The sequence below is a fragment of the Mesoplodon densirostris genome, chromosome 2, assembly GCF_025265405.1.
Source record: "Mesoplodon densirostris isolate mMesDen1 chromosome 2, mMesDen1 primary haplotype, whole genome shotgun sequence".
Classification (NCBI taxonomy): Eukaryota; Metazoa; Chordata; class Mammalia; order Artiodactyla; family Ziphiidae; genus Mesoplodon; species Mesoplodon densirostris.
Genome location: NC_082662.1, coordinates 2,001,606 through 2,025,988, shown reverse-complemented (window position 1 = coordinate 2,025,988; position 24,383 = coordinate 2,001,606). Strand labels below are relative to the sequence as shown.

At 63.2% G+C, this 24,383-nt stretch overlaps 1 protein-coding gene across 1 annotated transcript in view; it reads right to left on the bottom strand.

Moving 5' to 3' along the window:
* Positions 1-601: 601 nt before the first annotated feature.
* Positions 602-24,383, bottom strand: part of PRDM16 (PR/SET domain 16) — a 320,517-nt gene continuing 296,735 nt past the window's right edge. Inside the window, exons 9-17 of the mRNA XM_060079376.1 lie at positions 20,322-21,735; positions 16,806-16,893; positions 13,784-13,953; positions 13,048-13,125; positions 7,472-7,641; positions 7,014-7,188; positions 2,972-3,199; positions 1,915-2,089; positions 602-736 (exon numbers count right to left, since the gene is read on the bottom strand). Coding sequence (XP_059935359.1) covers positions 602-736; positions 1,915-2,089; positions 2,972-3,199; positions 7,014-7,188; positions 7,472-7,641; positions 13,048-13,125; positions 13,784-13,953; positions 16,806-16,893; positions 20,322-21,735 — 2,633 coding nt within the window. The remainder of the gene's footprint in view (positions 737-1,914; positions 2,090-2,971; positions 3,200-7,013; positions 7,189-7,471; positions 7,642-13,047; positions 13,126-13,783; positions 13,954-16,805; positions 16,894-20,321; positions 21,736-24,383) is intronic.

Here is a 24,383-nt window from a genome sequence, read left to right as displayed (position 1 = left end):
AAAAAACCATTGGCAAGTCATGTTTTGATTTTTTCTTTTTTAAAAATACTGTCTATTTTTAAAACCACATGCTTAAATAGACTCTGTCGTCAATAAGATTACCAAAAGGGTCATTCTTGTAATCTTCATTATAAAAATCATCTGGGCGATTCCCTCTTTAGAGCACACCCAGCTGTCCGTTCCCTCTCGAGACACCACGCGGGCGCCTGGGAGCGGCCCGCCGGCCTCAGTTTGGGGTTCAAATCCCGCCCTCGCCCACGGGCTTGACTCTGCGAAGCAGCCCCCCTGCGCTGCGCCTGGACACTGTGAGCTGAACCATCTCGAACGCCGTCCTCAAGACCAATTCTTAGAGCCGGTGAAACCCTACGACGGCTCCAAGGACTCCGGGTTCTGAGTTTTCGTTGGAAAAGTTAAAGTTGGACCGTGGTGGGGGGCACAGACGCTGAGAAAAGACGCAGGTGACGAGGGGTCTCCTCGGCCCCGGGCCGCTCCGGCTCCCCGAGGCCCTGGCCTCCATCTTCCGCAGCTGGGATTTCTGTCGGGATGTCGGGGGCCCGTGGTGGCCTCGCTTGGACTCTGACCCCAGCCCTTCGGGGGGCGGTCAGAGGTGGTTGATGGGATTGAAGGCTCCGGACTCTGGCGTGGCCCCCGTGACGTTCAACCAAGCATCCAGAGGACTCTGGGAGGAGGTGTGGAGAGGAGCGTCCTCGGAAAGGGACAGCATCATTGCGTACGCCTGGCGGGGGGGAGGGCAGGGCACACACAGGACGAGCAGGTGAGCCGTGCGGGTTGCGGTCCTGCAGACCCCAGGCCGGCCCCGTCCCCTCCCGGCCTCCCACCCGCTCTGGCTGGCCTCAGCTCCAGGTAGATGAGGGCAGAGGCACGGGGGGCCGGCCCACAGAGGAGGAAGGCGCGGTGGGGGGAGTTCTGTCAGGCGCTTGTGCAGAGTGCCACCAAGACCCTCAGCCTCTTTGGGGCACATCCCCCCTTGCAGTCGCCTCCACATCCCCTGGTGATCACACGCGTTCCCAGGCAAGCGTGCTCTTTGGGAGGGACTGGGAATGCTGGTAGTTATCACTCAGACCCTGTCAACGAGGCTCCGGCCCTGCCTGGTGGGGCCTGTCCCCTGTGGATGACCACGGTGGCAGAACAGAGATATTCTGGGGAAACGACGTGCAGTGTTTCTGAGACGTGCCTCTGGCCTGGAGCCCGGCTTAGCCCACAGGGCGTGAGTAGACGGGAGTGGGGGCCGCTCAGAGCAGGCGGGCTGGGGGGATGTCCACCCGAGTTCACGCTCCGGACAGCATTAGTAAAAAGACGAAGACAGACACGCAAACGGCTTTTGCTGAGGCTCAGGTGGGCTGCAGAGAGCTGAGTGAAACCCCGAGCCCCCCAGACTGGAGAGAAGCAGGAGGCAGGCTCCTGCGACACCTATGCTGAGGAACGAGACGTGCCCAGCCAGCCGGGTGCCCGCTGACCCCGTCACAGCTGCAGCTTGCCATCCTGACCCCCGACGGGGCAGCGTCCCTCGAGAAGACCCTGGGCTGTCCTCATCCCTGCTCGGGTAGAGGCAGAGGGAGGCCCATGCAGCCACGAGGGCACCTGCTGTGGACGCCTCCCTCCAGGGACGTGAGGGCCGGGACCCACGTGTCCGCGAGCACTGCGTGGGGAGCACCCCCGTGACGGTCCCGCTTGCGTTCATCTGCCCTCAACCTCTCCCTGCCCCACCCACTTGTGGGCAAGGGCAGTCATCTGGGGGTCTCTCTAGCCGAGGCAGTGGGCACGGGAGGTGTCCCCCAGGAAGACATGGGATGGCCACAGCGAGAGGTGAGGCTGTCCCTGGTGGAGGGGCGTGGCTGCCGCCTGCCGTCCAGCCTGGGGAAGGCGAGGGGGTGGGCTCTGGCGGGTACCTACCTGGTTCTTAGCCTGCCTGTACAGGGTCTGTTTTAAAGTCTCAGAATCTAAGGTGGAATTAAGCACATCTTTAACTTCCAATGCTTCCTCAGCTGCTCTGCGGAGATCCAGCCCCTTCCCAAAAGTCGGCATCGGCTCCAAAGCCAACAGACCGCCTGGTCGCTCCTCAACACACCTGCACCAACGACCGGAGAGGGGCCTGCCGTTAGCCGGCCTGGCCTCTCGCCACCTCTCTGATGCCCCACGGCTGGCTCCGTGCCTGCATGCACACCACGGCATCTCCACGAGCCACATGCACGAGGAGACAGACACACGGACACACGGACACCTGGACGGAAGCCACACGGATGCAGGAGAGCGACAGAGGGAGGGCACGGAAGGAGGTGAGTACGTGCACACACGGCAAGCAGCAGGCGGGGCGCTTGGGTCTCAGGGATGGGGGGCAGCCGGGGACGCCTCGGTTCCCGAGAATCCGGGCAGCTCTGGAGAGGCCCGGGGCTCCTGCCCCCAGGACTCAAGGGTGGGAGGAAACGGGCCATCTCGGAAAGGCCTCCGGGATCTACGGGCCTCCCCCAGGAGGATCTTGGAACGCCGGCAGCATCACCGGTGCCGAACGTAGGCGGCGAGCGGTCGGGACCTGGGGGACGTGGCTGTGGTCCACCTGCTTCCAGAGCTGTGGGTGCTCAGCCCCCGCCCCTCACAGCCCGCTGGAGGCCAGATGTCACCGCTCCGGGTTCTTCCGCAGCGCCGGACACGGCCCGTGGGTCCAGGACCAGCTCCCTCTCAGCCTTCCCCTCCCCCACTCTGCTTCCGGGCCTGGGGAAGTGTGTGTGTGTGCGTGTGCGAGTCTGGGGGGCTGGGGCCCTGACCCCCTTTCCTGGGGCCCGGCCTCACCCTTGCCTGCACACAGAAGTCCCTGCAGTAGGAACGCCTGCTGGGAAGGAGGGTGAACCCCGCTGGGCGGATGGCAAGTGTGGGAATGAGGTCCCCCCACGGTGCTCGGCCCGGCCTGCCCGGGTCCCCCGGCGCGCAGGCCCCCCAGGGGGCCGGCGCCCACCTTCGGGTGTGGTCGAAGCCCATGGCCAGGGAGGCGGGCCCGTCCTCCTCGTCCTCGTAGGCGCCCTGGGGTTCCGGCGTGGGGGACACGGTGTCGTCCTGGGACTTCCCCGCCAGGCTGTCGTCGTCCTCCTCCAGCTCGTCCTCTTCCTCCTCTTCTGCGTCCTCTGGCTTCCCGCCGGCCAGGCCCGGGCACTGGGGAGCACCGTCCAGGTCCTGGACTTCCGGCCTGAAATGACATGGACGGAGTTGGCCACAGACGCCCAGAGGCCAGCGGGTCGGCACCGGTCGCTTCAGCGCCTCTGCCTTCCCTGATGGCCCCCCGCCCCCTTCGAAGGCAGCCTGCCCCCCGCGGTCACTGAACCCTCAGAGCCGGGGTCCTGGGTGGCTCTTGCGCACCCTCGGCCTCGGCTGCCATCCTTGTGGAGTGAGTGACTCAGGCAGAGAAGGGGGACTGCTGAGGGCTGGGCAGGGGCTGGGCAGGGACCGCTCGGTGGCAGGGCTCCTGTTATGCCAGCGAGGACAGCGGGCCACTCAGGGGTTCAGGGAAGGAAGCCACGGCCGGCCCGGTGGGGAAGGGCGCTCTGGGCTTGGGCACCGCACAAGGGGCGCCCTCGGGGAGGCTCAGAGCACGGGAGGGCTGCTGGCCCAGCCCTGATGGATGCTTGCCCCTCCCCCCCCGCCGTGAGGACACGAGGAAGGGGCGGCCCCTCCGCAGATGGAGCGTCTGGGATCCAGGGTCCCACACCACGCGGACTGGGCTGTTGTCAGCGATGGAAACCCGCCAGGGGGGTCTCTCCTGCAACCCGGACCCCACCTCATCTCCCTCGGGGTCCCTGCAGCCGGGCGAGCCTTTCCCACCCTGGGTCCTCATTACTGAAAACAGAAAACAAGCAGTGAGGGAGACGGTGCTCATTCTGTTCAGAAAACGCCACCAGCTTTGTCTGGTTCGTCTGCAAGTCTCTGACCAGGGGCTGTGGCCACAGGTGGACTGGGCCCGAGGCCATCTGGGCAGGGGGTCCGACACGTGGCCGGAGGGGGCTGGGGAGGGCGAGGCACGCGCTTCCGGAGCCCGAATTCGGGGCCCCCGGTCCCCACTCTCCTCCTGGACCTCACACAGCCCACGAGGGTCTGTCCACTGCTGTCAGGGGAGACTCGGGGTCCCACTCGGGGCACCAAGGAGAGAGGACACGTTCCCCCCGAGTGGTCACCACCTCCAAATGCAGAGAGGGTGGGGGGCCGGACTGGGCTGGGGGAGACCCCGACGGCTCTCGGCCGTCCCTGTCTTCGCTTCTTCTCTTTCCACGGGGAAGTATGTGGATGCTGAGAGCTGACCTGCCCTCCAGGACCCCAGCACGTTCCCCTTGTCACCAGGTGCACGCCCGTCCACCGTGGTGAGGACCCCAGAGCCAGGTCCTGCCTCCCACTCTGGGTCGTGGCAGGGTCCCCTTGGACAGGGCTTGCCATGTTGGAGCCCACACCCTCCCAAGGACGTGAGAACAGGCCCCACGCTGAGGGCTGATGCACAGCGCAGGTTGGGGGCCCTGGGCCCCAGGGCTCGGATCAGCGCGAAGCCCTGTGTGTCAGTTAAGCAAACCTGAGCTCTCTGTGCAGGTTTACACATGAGCCCCTCTCTGTAGGAGCAGCAACCTTGAGCGCTTTGTCTCTGTGTCCCCAACCCCGCCCTGCACAGAGGGTCTGCTCATTGGTGGGAGGCCTGCATCAAGCACCAGAGCTCACTGGGTGGGTACAGGGGCGGATACGGCGGGGACAGAGTGGGGGGTCTGGCTGGAGACGGCTTCAGACAGAGAGGACACCAGGACGAGTGTCCAGGCCTCCACACAGCTGCCTGGGGTGGGGGAGTCTCCCGGAGGCCACCGTACCAGAGCAGCACAGCCGCGGCTCAAACAGCGGGGATCCATCCCTCCCTGTCCTGGAGTCTAGATGTCCCAGATCCCGGTGTCAGACAGGGCTGCTTCTCCTCCCGGACCCTCCCCTGGACTCCAGTGGTCTGCTGGTGATGCTTGGGACTCCTTGGCTTGTGGGCACATCACCCGACCTCTGCCTTGTCCTCACACGGTACCTCCCTGTGCGTGTGTGTGCCCCAATCTCCCCCTTTTCTAAGGACACCAGTCCTATTGGATATGGGCCACCCGACTCCAGTAAGACCTGATCTTAACTAATTACAACTTAAGACCCTATTTCCAAATAGGGTCGCACTCTGAGGTGCTGGAGATTAGGATTTCAACATAGGGATTTGGAGGGGAGAGGATTCAGCCCAGGAGTTTCTGGGATTGTAGGGCCAGGAAGCCTGGCAGACCCCGAATTCTCACTGATGGTCAAGAGAAAGATGCTGTTTCTGGATGATGTTAGTATTGGCCCCTAATAGGACCGCCAACGTCCTACCGCTTCCCGCATATCAGCCGACAAACGTCAACCGTGACCACGGTCTCCATTTCCAACAACGATGTGCAGGCACCTCCAGTGGCTCCCGGCTCCCGGGATGCAGCGTCGGCAGGCGGGGCCAGCCGAGGGCCTGGGTTGGCACGGTGGCTCTGCCCTGGCTTTCTGAGGAACGTGAGGCCAGCCTCCTCTGAGCCCCACGGACCACCCCCCAGGGGCCCTGGTTGAAATGTTCTGCTCCGTGGGGTTAGGATGTCGCCATCCCCTCTTCCCTCTGGGGACAACCCCTCTGTCTGGTGGCTCTCCTGGAGTGTCCTCCTCGTGGCTGAGAGCTGGGCCTGTCACCCAAGCCTGAGGTGTGGGAGCCACCCAGCACGGCCGCCCACCCCAGGGAGGATGCCCCAGGCATGTCCTTGTCAGTTCTCGTCTGGCTTTGCCCTGGGCACAAAGGGAGAGTCTTCAACAGCCAGGACGTGCCTCGTGGCCCGGCCCCTGGGTGCTCAGGTCCGTGACTTTCTCTGAAGGCGGAGATCACAGAGCTTGAACCACGGACAGCTCTCAGAGCCGTGGGGTGCTGTCTGAGCACAGCTCCGCACCCCGCACGCCGGGAGCAGATGGCAGGGGCTGGGTTCCCATGACACCATAGTGTGCGCCCAGAGTCAAGGATGGACATGGGCACTTCGCTGGCTGTGGAGCAGGCAGGGCTGCCCCCAGGAGTGAGGTCTCCACTGCCAGCCAGGGCTCTGGGATGTGCAGCCCATGGCCAGCCTCTCCCACGTCCCCTCCTCTGAGCCCACCCAGGCGCCAGGTGAGATCACCTTCCCGGGCATAGATTCGGGACTTAGCAGAGCCAGAAACAGTCCAAGTGTCGTGTCATGCCCACTTGTAGATTCGACAGGTCTTTTTGGTGCCCCTGCTCTGCACTCAGGGGCACTAGTGATGTGGGAACAGACAGGATCTTGGGGAGCTGGGTGTCCTGGGGGACCCTCGTCACCTTGCTGGGGATGGGTGGGGAGGGACCCGGGCCCTGGGGCCGCAGAGCCACAGCCCACCCACTCCTCTGGGCCTCTGCCGAATTAGGGGAGCACATCCCTGAGGACTCTTGGAGCTTGGGCGTCTCTGATTCTCTGCCAGCTGAGCCCTGGAATGGAGGTTATGCAGAATACCCTCTGTATCCTTGAATTCCCAATTCTGCTGTTCTTGTGCCTCTGTGTGTGTGTATTTAAAGGGGTAGCACTCCTGCCAAGAAACCTTTTGTGCCTGGGATTAAATAAGAATGTTCTGGAGTTTCAGAGGCACGGGAGACCTCATGGCAGGAGCTGTCACCTGGCCCAGGTTTGGCTGCGCGTCTCTTAACCGTAAGGCCAAACTGTGCCATTTAGGCCTGTGTGCTGGCACTGCGCTGAGTGTGTGACACATGCCATCAGGCCAGGGTGCTTGTTCTAATCACCCTCTGCAGGTGGAGAAACCGAGGCAGAGAGGGGCTGGGATGGACACCGGCTGCAGAGCCCACGGGCCTCGCCCTCTGCGGTGGGCCTGGGGTCCTTGGTGCTGGGACAGGGGACCCTGCTGTGGGCGTGACCATACAGGTGACCATGCAGAGTCCAGACCTTCCTGGGGCCCCGGGATGGATTTCTTACCGTTTGTCTGTTCGCGTCGTTGCTTGGTTCATCTCGCTGTTGGCAATAAAGTTTCTGATTTCTGAGAAATAGGAGTCTTCCTTCTCATCTAAAAGTGCGTGGTGGTCCGACTCGGAGGCGGGGGAGGAGGTGCTGGTCCCCAGGTGGTTCGTGAGGACCCCCGAATGCTGGCTCACTGCAGCGAGGGGGGGCATCAGAGGAGGGCGTCCCGCAGCTGAGCCCCTCCCTCCGTGGCGCACCAGTGCTGGGGCGGCAGCCAAGGAGGGTGCGCATTTGGGGTGCTCTTAGGGACCCCACTTCTTAGGAAAACCCAAGAGTACAAGATTCTCCGTAATGAAAACGGTTTGGGGGGTGACTGCAAGCTCTCCCACAGAACTAGCTTGCGTTCCCTTCCTGCCCCTCCCCTCCCTCTCTCCCCACACCTCCCCCTCGCCCCTCCCCACCGGCCAGACCCCCACCTGGTGCGTGCTCGTGCTCGTGCTTCTTCAGGTGTCTGTCCAGGTTGGTCTGCTGCCCAAAGCAGCGGTTGCACAGGTGGCACTTGAAGGGCTTCTCCTTGTTGTGGATGTTCCGGACGTGCCGCTGGAGGTTGGAGGAGATGCTGAAGGACCGGTCGCAGTACTTACACCTGTAAGACACGGCGCCTCAGCGGAGCCCCTGGCCTTGAGGAGACCCCCGAAGCCACTGGGAAGCGGTCCTGGCAAAGCTGCCCCTGGAAGCGGTGCTCCTCCCCAGACCCCTGGGCGGTGCATGGTGTCGGACTGCGCCCTGAGCAGGCGGGGGGGGGGGACCCTCTGGGGCCTGTGCCCCTGGGTGGGCAGCACCGGGACCCTCTGGTGTCTCCCCTCATCTCTCGCCCTCTCTGCTGTCTGGGTCCACCCAGCGTGGAGGCCAGGGCCTGGCGGTCCACGGCAGAGGGCGGCGTGCTCCTGGCGGCCTCACGGGGGCACCCGCGCACCAGGAAAGATGATCCTGGCAGGTTTTCCTGGGAAGGAGCCCAGACCCGCTGCCTGCAACCTTCCTCCCTGGTGAAGAACCCTACCCTGGCCTGGTCCCGGCCCCTCTCCACAGGTCCTTGGGCGGACCGCATCTCCCTTGGGGCCTCAGCTGGCCAGTCCATTAGCAGGGTGCGGGGGCTGCCCCAACTCTCTCGAGCATCCTTCACTGCCCTGAGGTGAAGAGGGCTCCCAGCCTCACCCCGTCAGGTGGCCTCCGTCCACAGACCCCCTTCAGTGGGGGGCGCCCTCAGCCCCTCTGCAGGGGCACCTGCTGCCAGGCTGCACGGCCCACTTGGGAAATTAGAAAAAGACGCTCTTCCCTCCAGATGCTTCTGTTGTCAGAATATCGTCGTGGCCCCCCAAGTTTACCAGAGCAAAGCGCTTTACTGACGGGAAGTTGCCATGAGGCACGATTTGAGACGCCTACCACGTGCAGGTCCCTGTGGGTGTGGACCCTCGTGCGGGCACAGCCTTCACAACCACCCTTGGAGGCCCCGAGGGCGGGGAAGGGGAGGGTGATCACCCACGGGAACTGACAGAGAGGGCCTGAGCAATACCAGCAGTGAGAAGCGAGAAACAGAGAGAATGAGAGAGAGAGAGAGAGAGAGAGAGAGAGAGAGAGAGAGACCTGGGGCCGGGGGACGGAGGACCCACAGCCGCCAGCTCTGCAAACAGTGCCACCTCCTCCTGGCGGCAGGAGTCCGGGCCAAGGCCGTCCACCGCTCCCACCCACTCTGCATGTCCAGCTGGGCCATGGCAGAGGGACTCCGGCTCAGGCGTCTCCAGTCACACACGTGTGTGAGCATCTCGGAGTGCTCTTGCACACGCATGTGGCTATGTGCACGCTTGTGGGTGCGTGTGTGTGTGCACACATGCTGGTGGGCACGCTCGTGTGCACCTGGCCTCAGAACTCCTCCAGGGATGCTCGTCCAAGTCTCAGAAGCACAGGTGTACCGAAACATCCACCCCTGTGCTCAGGTCTCTTTCTGCTTTGGAAACGAGCTTCCATGGAGCGACAAGCAGACAGGTGAGCACGGCAGAACGCTGACTGGCCGAGCCCTTCAGGAGGCAGAGTCTATGCAGCCAGTGCAGCGGGGCGTGAGCTCGGGACATGAGGTTCACCCAGAGGGCGTGGCTGGAAGGCGCGGGGACCTGTCCTGAGGACGCGGCCTGGCATTCCTACAGTGGCCGGTGGCCGTGCTCCAGCACAGCGCACTGGTCATGAGCACTCAGTCATGTGCACGGGGACGTGCCTGAGGACGCTCTGGGGCCCTGGCTTCCCATCTGGGGCCCGGCTGGCGGGGGCCTTCCCAGTGCCGCCCACCAAAACCCGAGGTGCCCGCCTGACACTTGACATTCAGAGGCTGGCCCTGCCCGGGGAGTCAGGGCAACCTCAGCGTTCCCAGGGCCCCCGAGGAAGGAAGCCTGAGGCCCCCACTAGCCGCCGCTGGGACCCAGGAGTTGAGCTTTCCCTGCTCGAAGGGGTGGCAGCTTTATGAAGCTCTGTCCTGGTAGGTTGAGAGGCTCCAAGTTACCCCCACCTCTCCTCCTGTGGGATAGCCCCCGGGGAGAGGGGCCCAGCTAGAGGGAGCCCCTGCAGCTCCCCTGGTGTGATTCTGGGGCTTCATTTACTCAGTTCCAGAAGCTTCCAAATTCTGCCTGAGGCCAGGCTAACGCTGGCTCCCTCCACAGCAGATGGGCTAAGAGCCATCCGTGATCTACACACTGACCCCCTGGGCTCCCCCTGAGCCACCCTCAGCCTTCTCTGCTCCTAGGTGCCAGGCTGGCCTGTTGGGCCAGCTGAGCTGCCTCCGGGCCCCTGGGTGTCCCTGGGACGTGGGGCCTTGGTCCTCCCACAGCCTCGTGACTTGGACCCACGTCCTGGCTGCCAGCACCGGGAAGGTGGCTATCTTGTCTTTCTCAGCCTGCGGGGCCAGAGCAGTTGGGCTGGGGCTTGAGCCCTCTCCCTGGCTGGGCTGCGTAGAGATGCTCGGGTGTCCTCTGGCCTGGCGCTCCCCTCTCAACGGTCCAGAAGGGAGGACTTTTACGTCCCAGCCTGCACCGCCTCGCTCCCCCACTCCGCCCGCAGCACACCCCCAAAGTTACAGAAACCCTCCACCCTCAGTGGTGCCAGGCTCTCCTGTAGGGCAAGTGCAAGGCCAAGCTGGCCCCAGCCTGGGTCTGGGCGTTCGCCCCCTGCCTGTCCAACAGGCTTCACACAGGCTGCGTGGTGCACCCGCCTTGGTCTACACAGGTGCCTGCACACTCAGCCTTCCTTCCCTGTATCTTTAGAAATTCAGGGACCCTCTGCAAGCTCCACCAGCGGCCGTGCATTATCCCAGAGCAGTGGGAACCCTGAGTACGAAACAGGATTGGATGAGGAGCTCATCACAGACCTGAGACCTCCCACCCCCAACCTCTGTGGGGCTGGGAGGGGCTGGGGAGGGCAGCGACGCATTCACTTTGGTCACAGAGTCCTGAATCTGGCCCTCTCCTGGTCCTAATCTAAATAAATGGCCCAGAGAAGTACATTGGAAATTTAGGGGACTGGTGAGCCCAGGGCTGCGAGGGAGCAGGGCTCTCAGAGCAGCTGGGATTTGCGTCGTAAATAAGCTGACAAGTGGCTAGTGAAATTTATGGCCATGCTGTCTAAAATAACACATCATCGCGCTCCAGCAGGGGCGGGAGAGCAAAGACCCGCTGGCCACGGCGGCGGCAGGAAGGGCCTTGAGGGGACCTTGCTGTGACCGCATCCGCCGCTGCCCTGGGAAAGCCAGCCGCGGTAGAGACCCAGCACCACGTGGGGAGGGTGAAATGGCCCTCGGGGGGCTGGCAGCCTCCTCCCCGGGCCACACCAGCCATCACAGGGAGAAACGCCTTTGGTCTTTGTAAAAGCCAGGAAAGGAAAGAAAGAAGAGATTTTGAAACCCAGCCCTAACAATAAAACGAGCAAAGAAAGGACACCTATAGGCCACCCGTAGCCCCAACGGAAATGGTAACAGGACCTTGCTGGGTGCTTTGACTTAGCACCGTTAGCGAGACGGGGAGCCAGGGAGGAAACGCACTGCAGATGGGGAGGTGAACATCCTTAAAGCCGGAATCCCAGGTCCTGCCAGGAGCCCACGGCCAGTCCACGAGCGCTCGCATCCAGAGTGTGACTCGAGGCCCCCCACCCCTGGGCAGCAGCTGGGGGGACCCCTGAGCACGGCAGCTGCCAGGACAGATGAAGGAAGCGGCCTCCCTCGTTCCCAATCCAATTTTTATATCTCTCCTCCCACATCTCAATAAGCCCTCCGGGCTGGAGCTTGAAGGAATGTGTCTTCAACTTCCCCTCGCCCCGCAGCTTCACCCAAAGATCTCTAAGCCAGGACACGGGCTGGGCCGGGCAGAGGTGTGACCTCCTCTCCAGCAAACGTATCAGTCACACTAAGGGGTCTGTCTTTCTCTTGCTTGTGAGGGGTCCCCTCCCAGACGGGCCTGTCCGGGCACACACGCAGCACACACACGTGGGCTCCGGGCAGGCGGCGGGTGGTTTTCATCAGACCTCGCCTGCGCCGGCAACGGGCTTCTGTGGACAGACCTGCACGTTTTCCTTCTCCAATTCAAGCCCTTCTGATTCACAGAGTGAGCCCAGAAGCCTCGGTGACGTCACAAGCACAGTCCCACACCCCAAACTCCTCATCGTAGGCTGCCTTGAACCAGACGTGGTCAGGATTTGCAGCGCAAACTTTCAAAGCAATCATTGTTACCCACGTCGAAACTCACAGATTGGAAAGAGCAAAGGAAATCGATGAGAATTAAATCCTTCTATAAACACGGCCCCGACCCCCCCCGGGGCTCTTACACGCAACACTGTCCAGAAGTTGGTTCTCCTTTCAGAAAACACACATGGCTCCTTTTCAGGGAGGGAACCTGGCCAAACCAGCCTCTGTTAAGTTGTAAGTCACTTTCTGAGGGGAATGGGGGGCTGTGTGTTGTGGGCAGGCCGAGGGCACTGAACAGATGACGTGAGCTGACGCTTACCCGGCCAGGACAGGGCATGGGGACTGTGACACTTGCAGGGGTCCCTGTGTGGCCGCCCGGCCAGCTCTGTGCGGCGGCCAGAGGACAGGAATCTCATGTTGCCAACTTAAAACCACACCAAATCCCCTCCTCCTGGTGGCTGCTGTTCACCAGACAGCCCAGAACGTTGTCCCGGCATTGGGACCAGCATTTCCCCAATTTGTCTCATGCTCACCATTCCCTGGGACTCCCAGGGTTCCCCGGGGTGGGGTCCCCCAAAGCCAGGACACTACCCTCAGCTCTTTCCCTGCCCGACAAACGCCCCAGGGACCAAGGGGAAAGGCCAGAATGGTAAACCACCACGGCCATGATCTCAGACCCCTGGCAGGTCAGGGGCGTCCCGAAGCCTGGGGCTCCAAGTCTTAGAAATGGGGTGGTGTCTCCACTAGTTGTGAACCCGAAATGCACTGGCTCTCACACCCCCCAGGCGCTTGTGGCCACACCTGTGCAGGCAGGAGCCCAGGCACCGCGGAGCGAGGCTGGGGGCAGAGGCGGCGTCCGTCCAGGGTGGTTGGGGGGATGTAGGAATCCCTCAGGACGCCCCATGCTTGGGTGAGACCCGAATTTGCATGGAGCTCCTTTTCCTCTGAGACCGGCCCACCCCGCCTTAGGCGCTTGCCCTGGTCCCCTGTCCAGGGCTAGGTCAGCGATGGCTGCCGGCCGTGGTGAGGGGAGCGGAGGGGGGCTGGGTGGTGGTGAGGCTGAGGCTCCCCCCGCCAGACCACCCCTGGGCCTGGCTTCTCCGCTCCAGTCGACACCCCAGCGGCAGGTGGGAGGGTTGCTCCTGGGCACCCTTCTGGGTCGGTAGATGGGAACCTTCCGGTAGCCTAACCTTTACGACGCCCCTGGGCGCAGGATGGCTGAGGGGCCAGGAGGGAGGGGCGCAGGAAGTGAGATGGGCAAGCATGCTGGCTCCCACCCGCTGCCCTCCCTGTCTGCCAGGAACCTGCACCCCCTACCGGGCGGGCTCCTACCTGTACGGCTGCTCCCCGGTGTGTGTCCTCAGGTGTCTTGTGAGGTTTGCTGATCGGGGGAAGATCTTGCCACAGTACCTGGAGTGGAGGGGTGGGTGAGGGATGTGTGAAGCAGACGCGCCGCCAAGACCCGGGTGCCCAGGTGCTTTCCTGGTGCTGTTTCTCCCACACCTGGGGGCAGGTGGCCCGCCTGCACACCCTGGATTTCAGTCCCTCCTCAGTCCCGGGGCCCAGCTGAGCCTCACAGAGAAGCTGGACTCGCACCACAGGGCAGACGGCACTGGCCCACCCTGGCCCGCTCGGGGCCGTCTCCCCCCGTAACCCCCCCGCTGCCAAGCAGTTTCTCAGCCCCGGAGCCCGACCTCGGCCGAGCCGGCAAGGACTGGCCTGCACAAGCCTATGCACCTGGGGACGGACCATGTCTCCCCAGCACTGGGCTCCCCACCGGCCCCAGAGCTGTGGTTAAACACTGACCACGGCGCCTCAGCCTCCGGCCTTGCGAATTCTGACCGGCTGGCCAAGGTTGCACTTTCTTGTGCTCACAGGAGCACAGCTTGGTGGGGGACACGTGCATATCTCTGGGGAATGACGTCAAGGGAACAACGGGCCATCAGTTGCTACCACGCTGTACCCTGGCTGAGACTGAGAGCTTTCTCCTGCAAGTGCAGGCACACGGGCCAGCGTGGCACCCATGGCCACTTTGCCGGGGCCGCCCCAGGGGCTCTCAGCGTCTCACCTGCACGTGTAGCGCTCCTTGCCCTTCCTGAGGATGGGGTCCGAGAGCGTCGGGGGCGGGGACCGGAAGTTGAAGGGGTGGGGGGGGAGGGGCTGCAGGGAGCTGCCGGATTCCGCCTTCATGGCCGCGAAGCTCTCCAGCTTCTCAGTCATGGTCTCGATGGCTGACATCTGTTGGCAGGAGAGCGGGAGAGACTGTGGGGCACCCCCGAGCCGCCCCTTCTCTTGACGCGTGGGAACCCGCCCCCATGGGCATCTGGGGGTCCTGGATGACCGAGCATGTCATGGGCCCCCAGGACAAGGAGGTAGTCACTGGAACCCGTGGTCTCCTCCTTCTTCTTGACCACTGGGCTGGGTCCTTTCACTTTCTGTGGCCAGCCCTGCTCTTGTCCTTGCCCAGAACGCTGTCACAGTCCAGGGTTTAGGCTCGGGGAGCTGCAGCTGACCTTCCCCAGCCAACTTGTGCTGGCTGAGACGTGGGTGATGCAGGCTGCTGACACCTGCAGTCACACAGCCCTTTACTTTGAAACAAGCCAGCAAGGGCCTGCTGGCTCGACCCCTGGCCAGCACTCCTGATGGCTAGTTTGGGTTAAAGACAGAATTACATCCAAGTTTTTTCGTTTTGGAGTGGTGAAAAATTGATAGCTACCTGAATCAATTTCAGGTTAAAACATGAATCACGAGCCTGAGGCGCTACCAGCACCTAGTGGCAGCAGGCCATAATTGCAGGCAAAGTGCTAAAAGGAAATTCAACAGCCTACGGGTGGATTCCACTAACTAAATGCTCGGAATGATAACTCCAACGTGACACAGCACAGGACACGGTGACACAGGCAAGAGGGGCTGCCTCTCTGCTCCTTGGAGATGCCAAGGCATTGCCTGGGGAGGAGAAGGGAGTCACCTCCTCCTGGCATTGGTCATTTCCAGCTGGCAGGCAAGGTTCTGATCAGAATCCCAGGCTGCACCTGCCCTGAGGCCCTGGGGCTGGGGGACAGGAGAGGGGAGGGGGCTGCACAGGCCTCAGCAGTACTTCTCTCCCAGAGAGTGCCCGCTGCAAGCCAGGCCCCGTGGGAGACTGGGATGAGACCAGAAAAGGAAGAGCTTTCATTATGCCCCGAGCCCCTCAAGGTTTAGGCAGGGGAACAACCAACTGGTTACAATAAAACACCAGAAAGGGGTTTACAAACAGAAAATGGGGTCCATCCTAGTGGCTGAGGCCTCCCTTGACCCTGGGCTGCTGCCTGGGCCCTGGCCAGCTCCACCCAGTTGCAGGGCTTTGGGCCTCGCCATCCTTGTGGGGCAGGCACGCTCCCCATCAAATGCACATGATGCTTCCAGCCATGGGTGGCCCCACCCATCCCCACTGATGTACAGATGGACACGGCCTTGCCCCTCAGCTGCCGTCCAGCCTCTCATTTAGCCCCTCCATGGCCTGGACGATGGGACCTGGGCATACAGACTGCTGTTCATCTGCTTGTGGGTCTCAGTTTTAGCCACAGCCATGGGAGGCTCTGGGACTCTCCACCACCCCAGACTCCCCAGGACCGCAGAGATGGTGAGGGGCAGTGGGCTGGCAGGACTGCCTCGCCCTGCACCCCATACACCTGCACGTCGGGCCTCAGCAATGAAAGGCCCTGGCAAGGTCCTGCCAGGCAGCTGACCAATGCAGCCTGGCGTCTTCGTGCAGTGGTGACCCCTAGACTTTGTAGAGGTCACGAGTTCTCCTGTCCGAGTGATGGTCTGACCTCAGACCATTTAATCAGGTGACTTACTAGTCCTCTCTCCCGCCCCCACCCCTGGCTCTGGGCCCACGGGCAGGCAGCAGAGGTGGCAGGTGGGGGGAGCGGGCAGCAGGGACAATGGGCAGCCGGGCCCCCGCCAGGCCCCTCTTCCTCAGGCCTGGGAGGGTCCGGCCTGCCTGGCCCGCTCCGCCTGATCAGATATTCCCGGCCGAGCTCCCGCACAAACACAAACACAGGATGTGCCTGGCTGGCCTGCTGGCTTTTTCCAGCCAGTCCCGAGGAAATCAGGGGAAGTTCTTAACCAAACTCCGAGGCCCCAGCAAGACAATGGGAGGCTCTAAGTTTAGCTGTGAACCCAGGCAGGGCACAGGTTCCACAAACCGGGGGGTTTGTCCCAGGCGGGAAACTCGGAGCAAGAGAACAATGCCCGGGTCTGGAGTCTGGGTCCAGGCCTGTCCCACAGCTCAGCCCCCGGCCCCTCCGGCTGGGAAAGGGGAGGCCCGTGGCTCTGGGGAGGGGCCTGGGCCCCAAGCAGTGAGGACAGGTGGGCACCAGGGCAGGGAATCAGGGGCACTCCGCCGGCCCTGCTGCTTACCCCTACTTCTGCCACCTCTCTGCGCCCACCCCTTGGGAGGATGCGGCCAGGGGGACACAGGAGTGCCTGTAGGCTTGGTGGGGTCTGCGGCCACTGCCCAGACTTGGGGATTCTCTTTCCCAGACCCCTGATTCTAGTCTTGACAGGCGGTCTTTCCACCCTCTGCATCCCCGGGTGAGGGCGGTCCCCCTGCCCCCTGCCCTCTGGGACGCCCTGCCCTCGACGTCAGTCCCTCTGCTGCTGTCCTGCTCCCTGCCTCTGCCCCCCTGCACTCAGGCCCTTCTTCTCCTGCTCTTTTCCCTTAAAGATCCCCGAGTCCCTCGTACCAGAGAGACTGCTGGCATCCACACCTCCCTGGCCCTCTCGTGTCTGTTCTCCCTACATTCAGAATTCTTGTGTTTGCTCCATCCAAGCTGCTGCCCACTGCCCCATGCAAGTTCACTCCCCCTCCTAGAGCTTGAGTCACAGGTCAATGGGGCCCCTTGTGGACCGGGGTCCTTGGCTGCCTCTGAGGGACCCACAGGGTGCCCCCACAGAGGACCACCCTCCTTCCTCACCTGTCCTGGCCCTTCCCATCCTCCCCAGCCTCAAAGGGACCTGTGGGTCTGCAGGGACGGGAAGCGGAGACCCGCCTGGGGTGTGCGCCTTGGCCCGTACGGACCTTGGGGCTCCTGGCTGGGCCTTACCTGGGGGTGGAAGAGCAGTGGGGACGGCCGCAGGTACTTCTCCTTAAGGGCTCCCACCGGGTCGGTCACCTTCCGCTTCTCCACCCTGCTGGACAGCAACACAGAGGGTTACGGACCCCACCGAGCGGCCCAGCGCTGCACGGGGAGGGGCTGAGACCCCCGCCCCTCTGGGCGCCCACCTATGCCCCATCGGTCACGAGGTGGGGGGCCACCACAGTGGCCCAGCTTCCATGTTCCCTGTGGCTACGTCTCACCTGACGCTGTGGGGACGTCTGTGACCCAGCCTCACAGTCGCCTGCCCGAGCATGAGCTCCCATCACCACACCCAGGTCTGGACCCCTTCGAGTCTCCCCAGCGTCCGCCCCCCTCCCTCCCCCCCCCACCAGCTGCTGGCACCCAGGCACGTGATGAACGCTTGATGCTGGAGCCAGGAACCTTCTGAAGGGCCCGCGTGCACCAGCCTCTGCCAACTGGCCTGTCAGTCCAGCGAGAGCTCCCCGAAGCAGAATGTGGAGCACATGGGGGCTGCCGCCTACACCCCACGTCCCTCTCCCTCCTGGCCCATAGCACGGGCGCTCTGCCCAACTGGGCGGATACACGTGAGTGACCGGTAGGTCTCTATCCTGGGGACGCTGCAGGGCCTCCCCGCGGCAGCCAAGCAGGATCTACCTAAAACCTCAAGATAGCTACTGGAGGTGACAATTCTAGAACATTCCCCAAATGCCAGGACAACTGTCAGTCACAAGCGGAGGAGGTGGCCATCCCTCCTCTCCCTGACCCCTACTCTACTGTGTCCCAAGGACACCTACCTCAGTTTCCCCTGGGGGGGTCGAGATTTACAAAGTGGGATTTGGGGAGGCTTGCCACTTCCCCACAGGCAGCCACAGCTGCGGTGACCCACCACCTCGCTTGCCCAGGGCCACGCTCCCATCCCTCTTAGGCTCAGCTCTGCCCCCAGGGGACTGGCTGGGGCCTTGACCGGAGCAGGACGGGGATGGCCGCAAAGACAGGGGCCCAGAGGCGGGAGCACCCACGGAGTGCAGGCGGCCACAGGTGACCCCACCGAGACCCCAAGCCGGGTCCAAGGGGAGGAGGTGGTCTCTACGTGGGAAGTTGGCTTGAGGGGCACCTCGCTTTACAGGGCTTAGCAGAGGCCCTGTTCAAAGCTGGACTGAGTTGGCCTTTCAACAAGGCCCCCTGGGGGGCGTGGTGTGGGCCGAGAGGAAGGGGCCCCACGTCGGGGGGGTGTTAAATGTCTTCTTCTGCCTTTTCCCGACTTCTGTGTCTAGCGACAGCCCAGCGGGCTGCTCCAAGCGACCCCCGCCAGCTGACCCCACAGACCCCAGTGGACACGTGCTCTTCCAAGGCGCGTGGTTTTTGTCACCACACCGTCCCCAGCCCATCTCGCAGAGATAGCAGCACGTGGTGGTGAGAGGGGCTGGAGGGCTGGGGGGTGGCCAGCCTGGCAGTGTTAGGGTTCCTCCAACCTGGTGGGGGAGGATTGTGGGTATACGTCCACAGTCACTGCCGGGGCATGGCCTGTGGGGAGTTTCGCTGGAGTCACCCCAGAGCCATCCAGGAGCTGAGGGGACCCTGTCCCCTAGCCCTGGGCCAGCCTGTTAACAGGCAGTGACAGTCGCCCACACCTTCACTTGGAGGTGAATCTTCCCAACACCATGAGTGTTTATCTTGACTGGGCTTGGGGGGCGGTGGGGAAAAAATTTGGAGCTAATCCACTCTCGGGCATTTTGCTGGTGCCTGTGTACAAAGTTGGCGGCCAGGCAGCCCCTCCACCAGCCACTGTACTCTAAATCCTGAGGGCAAGAGCCTAGCACATGCCGGGTCTCGGAGGAGCTCGGACAGGACCCGGGTTGGGGGCGCCTGTGGCCCGTTCCCGCCTCGGGGCCTGACTGGCTGCTCCCCAAGCTTCCAGGAAAAGGCCCAAGGCCCTAAACCAGGCCTGGAAAGGGGAGGCAAGGGGCACAGGAGGGTTGGGGTCCAGGAGGAGAGCTGGGAGGGGGTGGACAAGGAGGCCAGGGACTGAGCAGGAACAGTTAACCGAGACTCTCTCGCAGGCCTGCTGGCTCCAACTCTGGAGGCCTGACAGAAGCGTCCCTCCCTAGGTCTCCAGTCCTGCCCCCATCCTGTGCACAAGGGCGGCTCCTCCCGGGGGGGGGCATCCTCCCTCAAGCCCCAGGTGTCTCCTGGCTCCCCGTGGGTCCCGGAGATTCTCATTCTAACTGGCAGATGCTCCCTGGGCCTTTGATGGCCATGTTCGCCCCAGAAACCCGATGAGCCGCTGTCAGCAAACCATCCATGGATGGCGTGTTCTTAAAGAAAGACCCAAGGGGGGCATTTTTCATGTTTCCTGTGATGACGCCAGCAGGACCTGGCAGGAAACGGGACCGGCAGCAGACACAGGCCGGCCAGGGCCCCGGGTGAGCGTGGAGGGCGGGGACCCGAGTGGGCGCCAGAGGGCGGGGACCCGAGTTGGCGCCAGAGGGCGGGGCAGGAGGCTGGCCCATCACCCTCGCTGGCAGCTCTGCCATCATTTCTTTCCACTGCACCTTTAGCAGAGGTGACCTCACCTGCACACCCATCCCCAGGTCCTGCCTGGCCCCTGGGGAATAGCAGGCACGCAAGCCCTCAAGGCGGCCACATGCTCCCTGAATGTCCGTGTGGACACACTTACGTGTGTGCACACGGGCCCCTCCCACACAGAGCCGTGGGCCTGTATCAGGGGCTGAACCAACACGCCTGCCTGCCTGCCCCTCCAGGCCCCCTCCCAGACCCGTCCACGGGCACAGCCCCCTCCTCAGGGCTCAGCCTGCCCAGCACCCCCGGGACACGTGTGGTGGGAGGTCAGACCCCTCTCACCTAACAAACCCACCTGATCAAACCGTGCCCAGAAACCGGGGAAGGGGATTCAATTGGCCCCTCACTGGGAAGGTACCAGGGGAATGGGACACTGGTTTGGGGCAAACCTTCCAAAGCTTCCTCCTTCCCTCCTCTCCCTCCTCCCACTGGGGACCAGCAGCTCCTCCTCTGGTCTCCCCTGGGCCACCAGAAGCCCCAGCCGTGGACCAGCCACAGGGAAGCAGGGGGAAAAGCCAGGAGTGTCATGGGCAGAGTCTGTCCAGAGAAGGTGGCTGGAGCCTCCAGCACGTGGATGTCTGGGGTGGAGCCTGAGGGCAGGCTGTCGGTGGGGGTGGGGTGGGGGGACGTATGGGCTCGAGAGAGGACGGCGGGGGTCTCCCAGCGGCTGTCAGCGAAAGGGAGCCAGGGGTGCCCAGGAGACCCCACCAGCTGCCCACCCCAGGAAAGGGCCGAGCCGGGCATGGGCCCCAAGGGGCACGGACACCCCAGAGCCGAGGCGCCTGCTGAAGCCGCAAAGGCAGAGGAACGAAGCCCTGGGGGGGCAGGCGAGAGCGTCCCCTCCCGCCGCCGCGCCCGCCTGGCGGCCCACCTGGGTGGCGGCCCCTCTGGAGAGCGGGTGAGGGCGGGGCAGGTTATTACCTGTAGATGGGGTCCATGAAGAAGGGCGACGGCCTGGCGTAGTGCAGGGACGGCTGCTGGGGCAGCTGCGCCGGGCACGCCTTGGGCGGCCCCTCGCCGGCCCCCAGCCTGCGCTCGCCGTACACGTGGTTCTTGCGGGGCTCCCGGGTCCCTCCGTTCTGGCTGGCCCGCACGCGGCTGCCGATGCTCAGGTCCAGCGGCTGCTCCTCGCCGGACGCCGGGGCCGGGGGCGCCTTGGGCGCCGGCAGGACGGGCTTGGCCTCTTTGGGTTTGGTGGTGAGGTCGAAGGGTGACTCGGCGCTGGGGCCACCGGCCTTGAGGGCGTCCCGGGGCGACTTTGGCTCGGCCTTGACCAGCAGGCTGTGCGCGAGGGCGCGGTCTGTGAAGGGGTACAGGGAGTGGGGGAAGTTGGGCAGGAGCTGAAAGGGGAACACGGAGTGGTAGGGCAGCGTGCCCAGCGTCTTCTCCTGCATGCCCATGAAGCCGGGCCCAAAGTACTTCTCGGCGATGGACGCGATGGCCTTGATGGAGTCGCCCGCGGCGCCCGACGCTGTCAGCAGCTGCTCCTCGGGCGGCGGGAAGTAGTGCTGGGAGTAGAAGACGGGCACCTCGCCCACGCTATTCGGGGCGCCAGGGGCAGCCACGCCGCCCCCGAGCTCGGGCTTGCCCTCGGCCGCCTTGCCCCTGTCCTTGGTCTTGTCGCGATCACTGTCCACGTCGCTGTCCAGGTCGGAGCCCGTGCCCGTGGTTGTGTCCAGGTCGGTCCCGGTTGTGGTGTTGATATCCTCGAAGTCACTGCCGTCGGACAGGTCGCTGCCCCGGGGCTTGAGCTTGTGGGCGTACGCGTCCTCCAGGCAGCTCTCCGGCTTCTCCTCGGGCCCCGCGGCCGCCGTGGCACCCTGCCCGCTGCTGCCGATGGCGGAGACGAGGGGCAGGGCCGGGTTGCCCATGGGGCTGGGGAGCTTGGCGTCCTGCGTGTGGTTCCGGGGGCTCTTGAGCAGCGGCATGGGAGGTAGCAGGGGCGGCCGGGGGTACAGGGACGGAGGGAAGACGCCCGGGAAGCCGGGCGTGAGCGCGGGGAAGGCGGGGGGTGCCGTCGAGAAGGGCAGACTCCCCGGGTGCGGCCTGGAGGGGAAGTACTCGTTGAAGCCCAGGCCGGCGTGGTTGAGGCTGGGGGCTGGCCTGGCCTTGTCCGTCACGGGGCTGGGGGTCAGGGGCAGGCCCGGGGCGAAGACGCCGCCCGGCGGGTAGTGGTTCCTGCCCTCGCAGAAGCGCCGGTGCTTGTTGAGGGAAGAGGTCGTGCTAAACATCTGCCCACAGTCCTTGCACTTGATCTGCGTGCGGCAGTCGGCGTGCATGCGCTTGTGGCGGCACAGGTTGGAGAACTGCGTGTAGGACTTGTGGCAGACCTCACCTGAAACGTCAGCAGAAGCGAAGACCGGCAGCTATGAAATGATGGAAAACCTGTGCTGCAGGGTCCCGGGGGGGGACCGGGGCGCTCTGGCCTCGGTGACGGGGAGCAGCATGCGCTTAGGTACGTGAGCATCTGTGTGTGTGTGTGTGAGCACATGGGCATATGTGTCACTGTGTGAGAGTACCTGCATATGTGCTCACATGTGTATGCGTGCATGCATGCGCATACACGTGTCAGTGGGCACATGTGTGCTTGTGTACACACGCATCACACACGAGTGTGCATGTTCACACACGTGTGTACATCGTAGTCATACACGTGTGCCCACACGCACGTGTGCACACATACGTAGAGATGCCTGTGCACCCTATCTGGGACTGGCCTCTGGTGACCAGCACGGATTAGCGAGGACACTCCCGTGCCTTCCCTGGGGTCCCTGGGCCAGCCTGGGTAGGTCTCCAGCTGCCTCAACCTCCTCTGCTGGAGAAAGGGGCCCTGCTGCTCTTTGTGCCCTCCTAGCCCCCATGAGTTTGCCATGTGGCGCCAAGGCCTTCAGAATCGTTCCCAGAGATAGACAAAGTCGTGGCACACCATCACGTCTGCAGCTGCACCAGCCGCCCAGAACGCCCATCCACCCTCCCTGCCATGTCAGCCACGCTGTTCCAGCAGCGGCGAGGGAAACACCGACCCCCGGGCTAGGTCTCGCACTTTGTAAAGTTTAAAATGCTCTCAGCTTTCTGCCCTCTTTCTGTCCCAGGCCCTGTGACCTGCACCCAGGACAGGAAGGCCTCAGGAGGGACCGGCCCCTTGGGGTTCTTAGTCCTGGAGGCTGGGCTGTGGGAGCACGGGTCCTGGCTGTGTGAGGTCACCGTCTGGGGGTGGCCTGAAGGTGGAGATGGGAGGGGAGCCACGTGGAGAGGGCTAGTTCCACGTTTGAGAAAATCGAAACCTCTCCAAACTGGGATGGAGAGGCCACAGCAGCTTTGGTTGCCAGACGCTGGCCTCTGCTCTTAACGGGAGAGGGTGGTGGCGTCCGGGGCCGAACGCCAGGACCCAGAGGCCCTGGGGACCCAGTCTCGGCCATTTTCCCAACGGCCTGTGAGTTGAGTGTCGGCCAACTGCCCGTTTTTCTTTCTGCTCTTGTTTTTCTAACCAACAAGGGAGGAATGAACACACACACACACACACACACACACACACACACACACACACGCACACACATTGTGTGTGTCTCTCTCTGCAGGACAATTTGCTTCTTAAATGCAGCCCCAGTGGAAACAATGATTTCAGTGCGCTTCTTGCTCACCGCACACTCTCCGCTGCCTGATGTCCCGCGACTCCAGCTGGGAGTGCTGGCCTCAGACGATCGCGTTCTTTAATCACAATATCTATTTATATGAACGGCTCTGCCCTCCTGGTCGTCTGGCTTGGCGGGACGTTTTCAAGGCTGAGGGGGAAGAGTACTGCCTCATTTGATCAAATCTGCCCATTTTGGGAGGTGGCTGGTGCAGAGAGGCTGCTCCACAGATGCTCTATAAATACCCACAGGCCTCTGCCAGCCCGATGGGGAGAAAGGCCGCTCCCCAGCTCAGGGCACCTGGCCAGACCAGTGATACCTTGCTGTATCCCCGGCCCCCGAAGAGGCTCTGTGACACCCTCTGCCCCGCAGAGCAGGCCTCTGTGGCACCTCGTGAGTGGCTGCTGCCATCCCGAGCTTGGAAACTGGCCTTGAGCAGGCTCCCATCCAAGGCGGCTCTCAGGAGGGGCCCCTGGGGCCAGTGGCCATGCTTGGGCATAGGGAGCCTGGGACCCTTGCTTCCCACTCACACGATAAAGGGATCCTGCAGAGATGCTGGGGCTACAGAGAGGCCTCTGGGAGACTGAGGTCCTTGGAGAGGCAGGTCCTGGCCCTGGGAGGGCTGACCGCTGGCTTAGAGCCGGTGACGGGAGGTGGCTGCCTGCAGGGGCTGGGAAAGGCCTGGGCAGCCCACATTGAACTGGACGTGGGACCAGCGCCTGGTGGCTGGTGCCCCAGGCCCTGCTGGGATGCAGAGGGGCCCTGGCCAGTACTTATTCTGATCAGCAGTTTCTTCTCCTGTAGGGTATGTGCAGGGATGCACACATACACATGCACACACATGCACATGTACATACTCACTCCTAAGAAGGTCCTTTCTAAAAAGTGCCCACAGGAGCCTGTCTGCCTGTGTGCACGGATACACCCTCGCCCCGACCCCTCACACTTGAGTTTCCCTATGCAAGACACCCCACCAGGAGATTATGCTGCCTTGGGCTGTGTGGTCAGTGAGGCTGGGACTTGGGCAGGTTTTGGTGCCCATCATGTGTGTTGTGTGTGGGCGCCCAGGGGCCGCCCAGTGGAGGATAGAGTCTGTGCACGAGTGACCGGCCGCTGTGAGCCCTTGCTCCCCCAGTGGCCCATCTTTTCTCAGAAGCGCTGTATCATTTACCCTCTGCTCATTTGTTCGCAGTTTCCTTTCCAAACCTGACTCCCTTAACTGTGGGCCAAAGGATGCTCTGCCCTGGTCGAGAGGATGCGCAGGCTGACGTTCACATCTAATCTAACTTCTAACATTTGCATCTCCCTCTCATACATGGCACCTGGCCAAGTTTGGGGTTTTCTCTTTCGC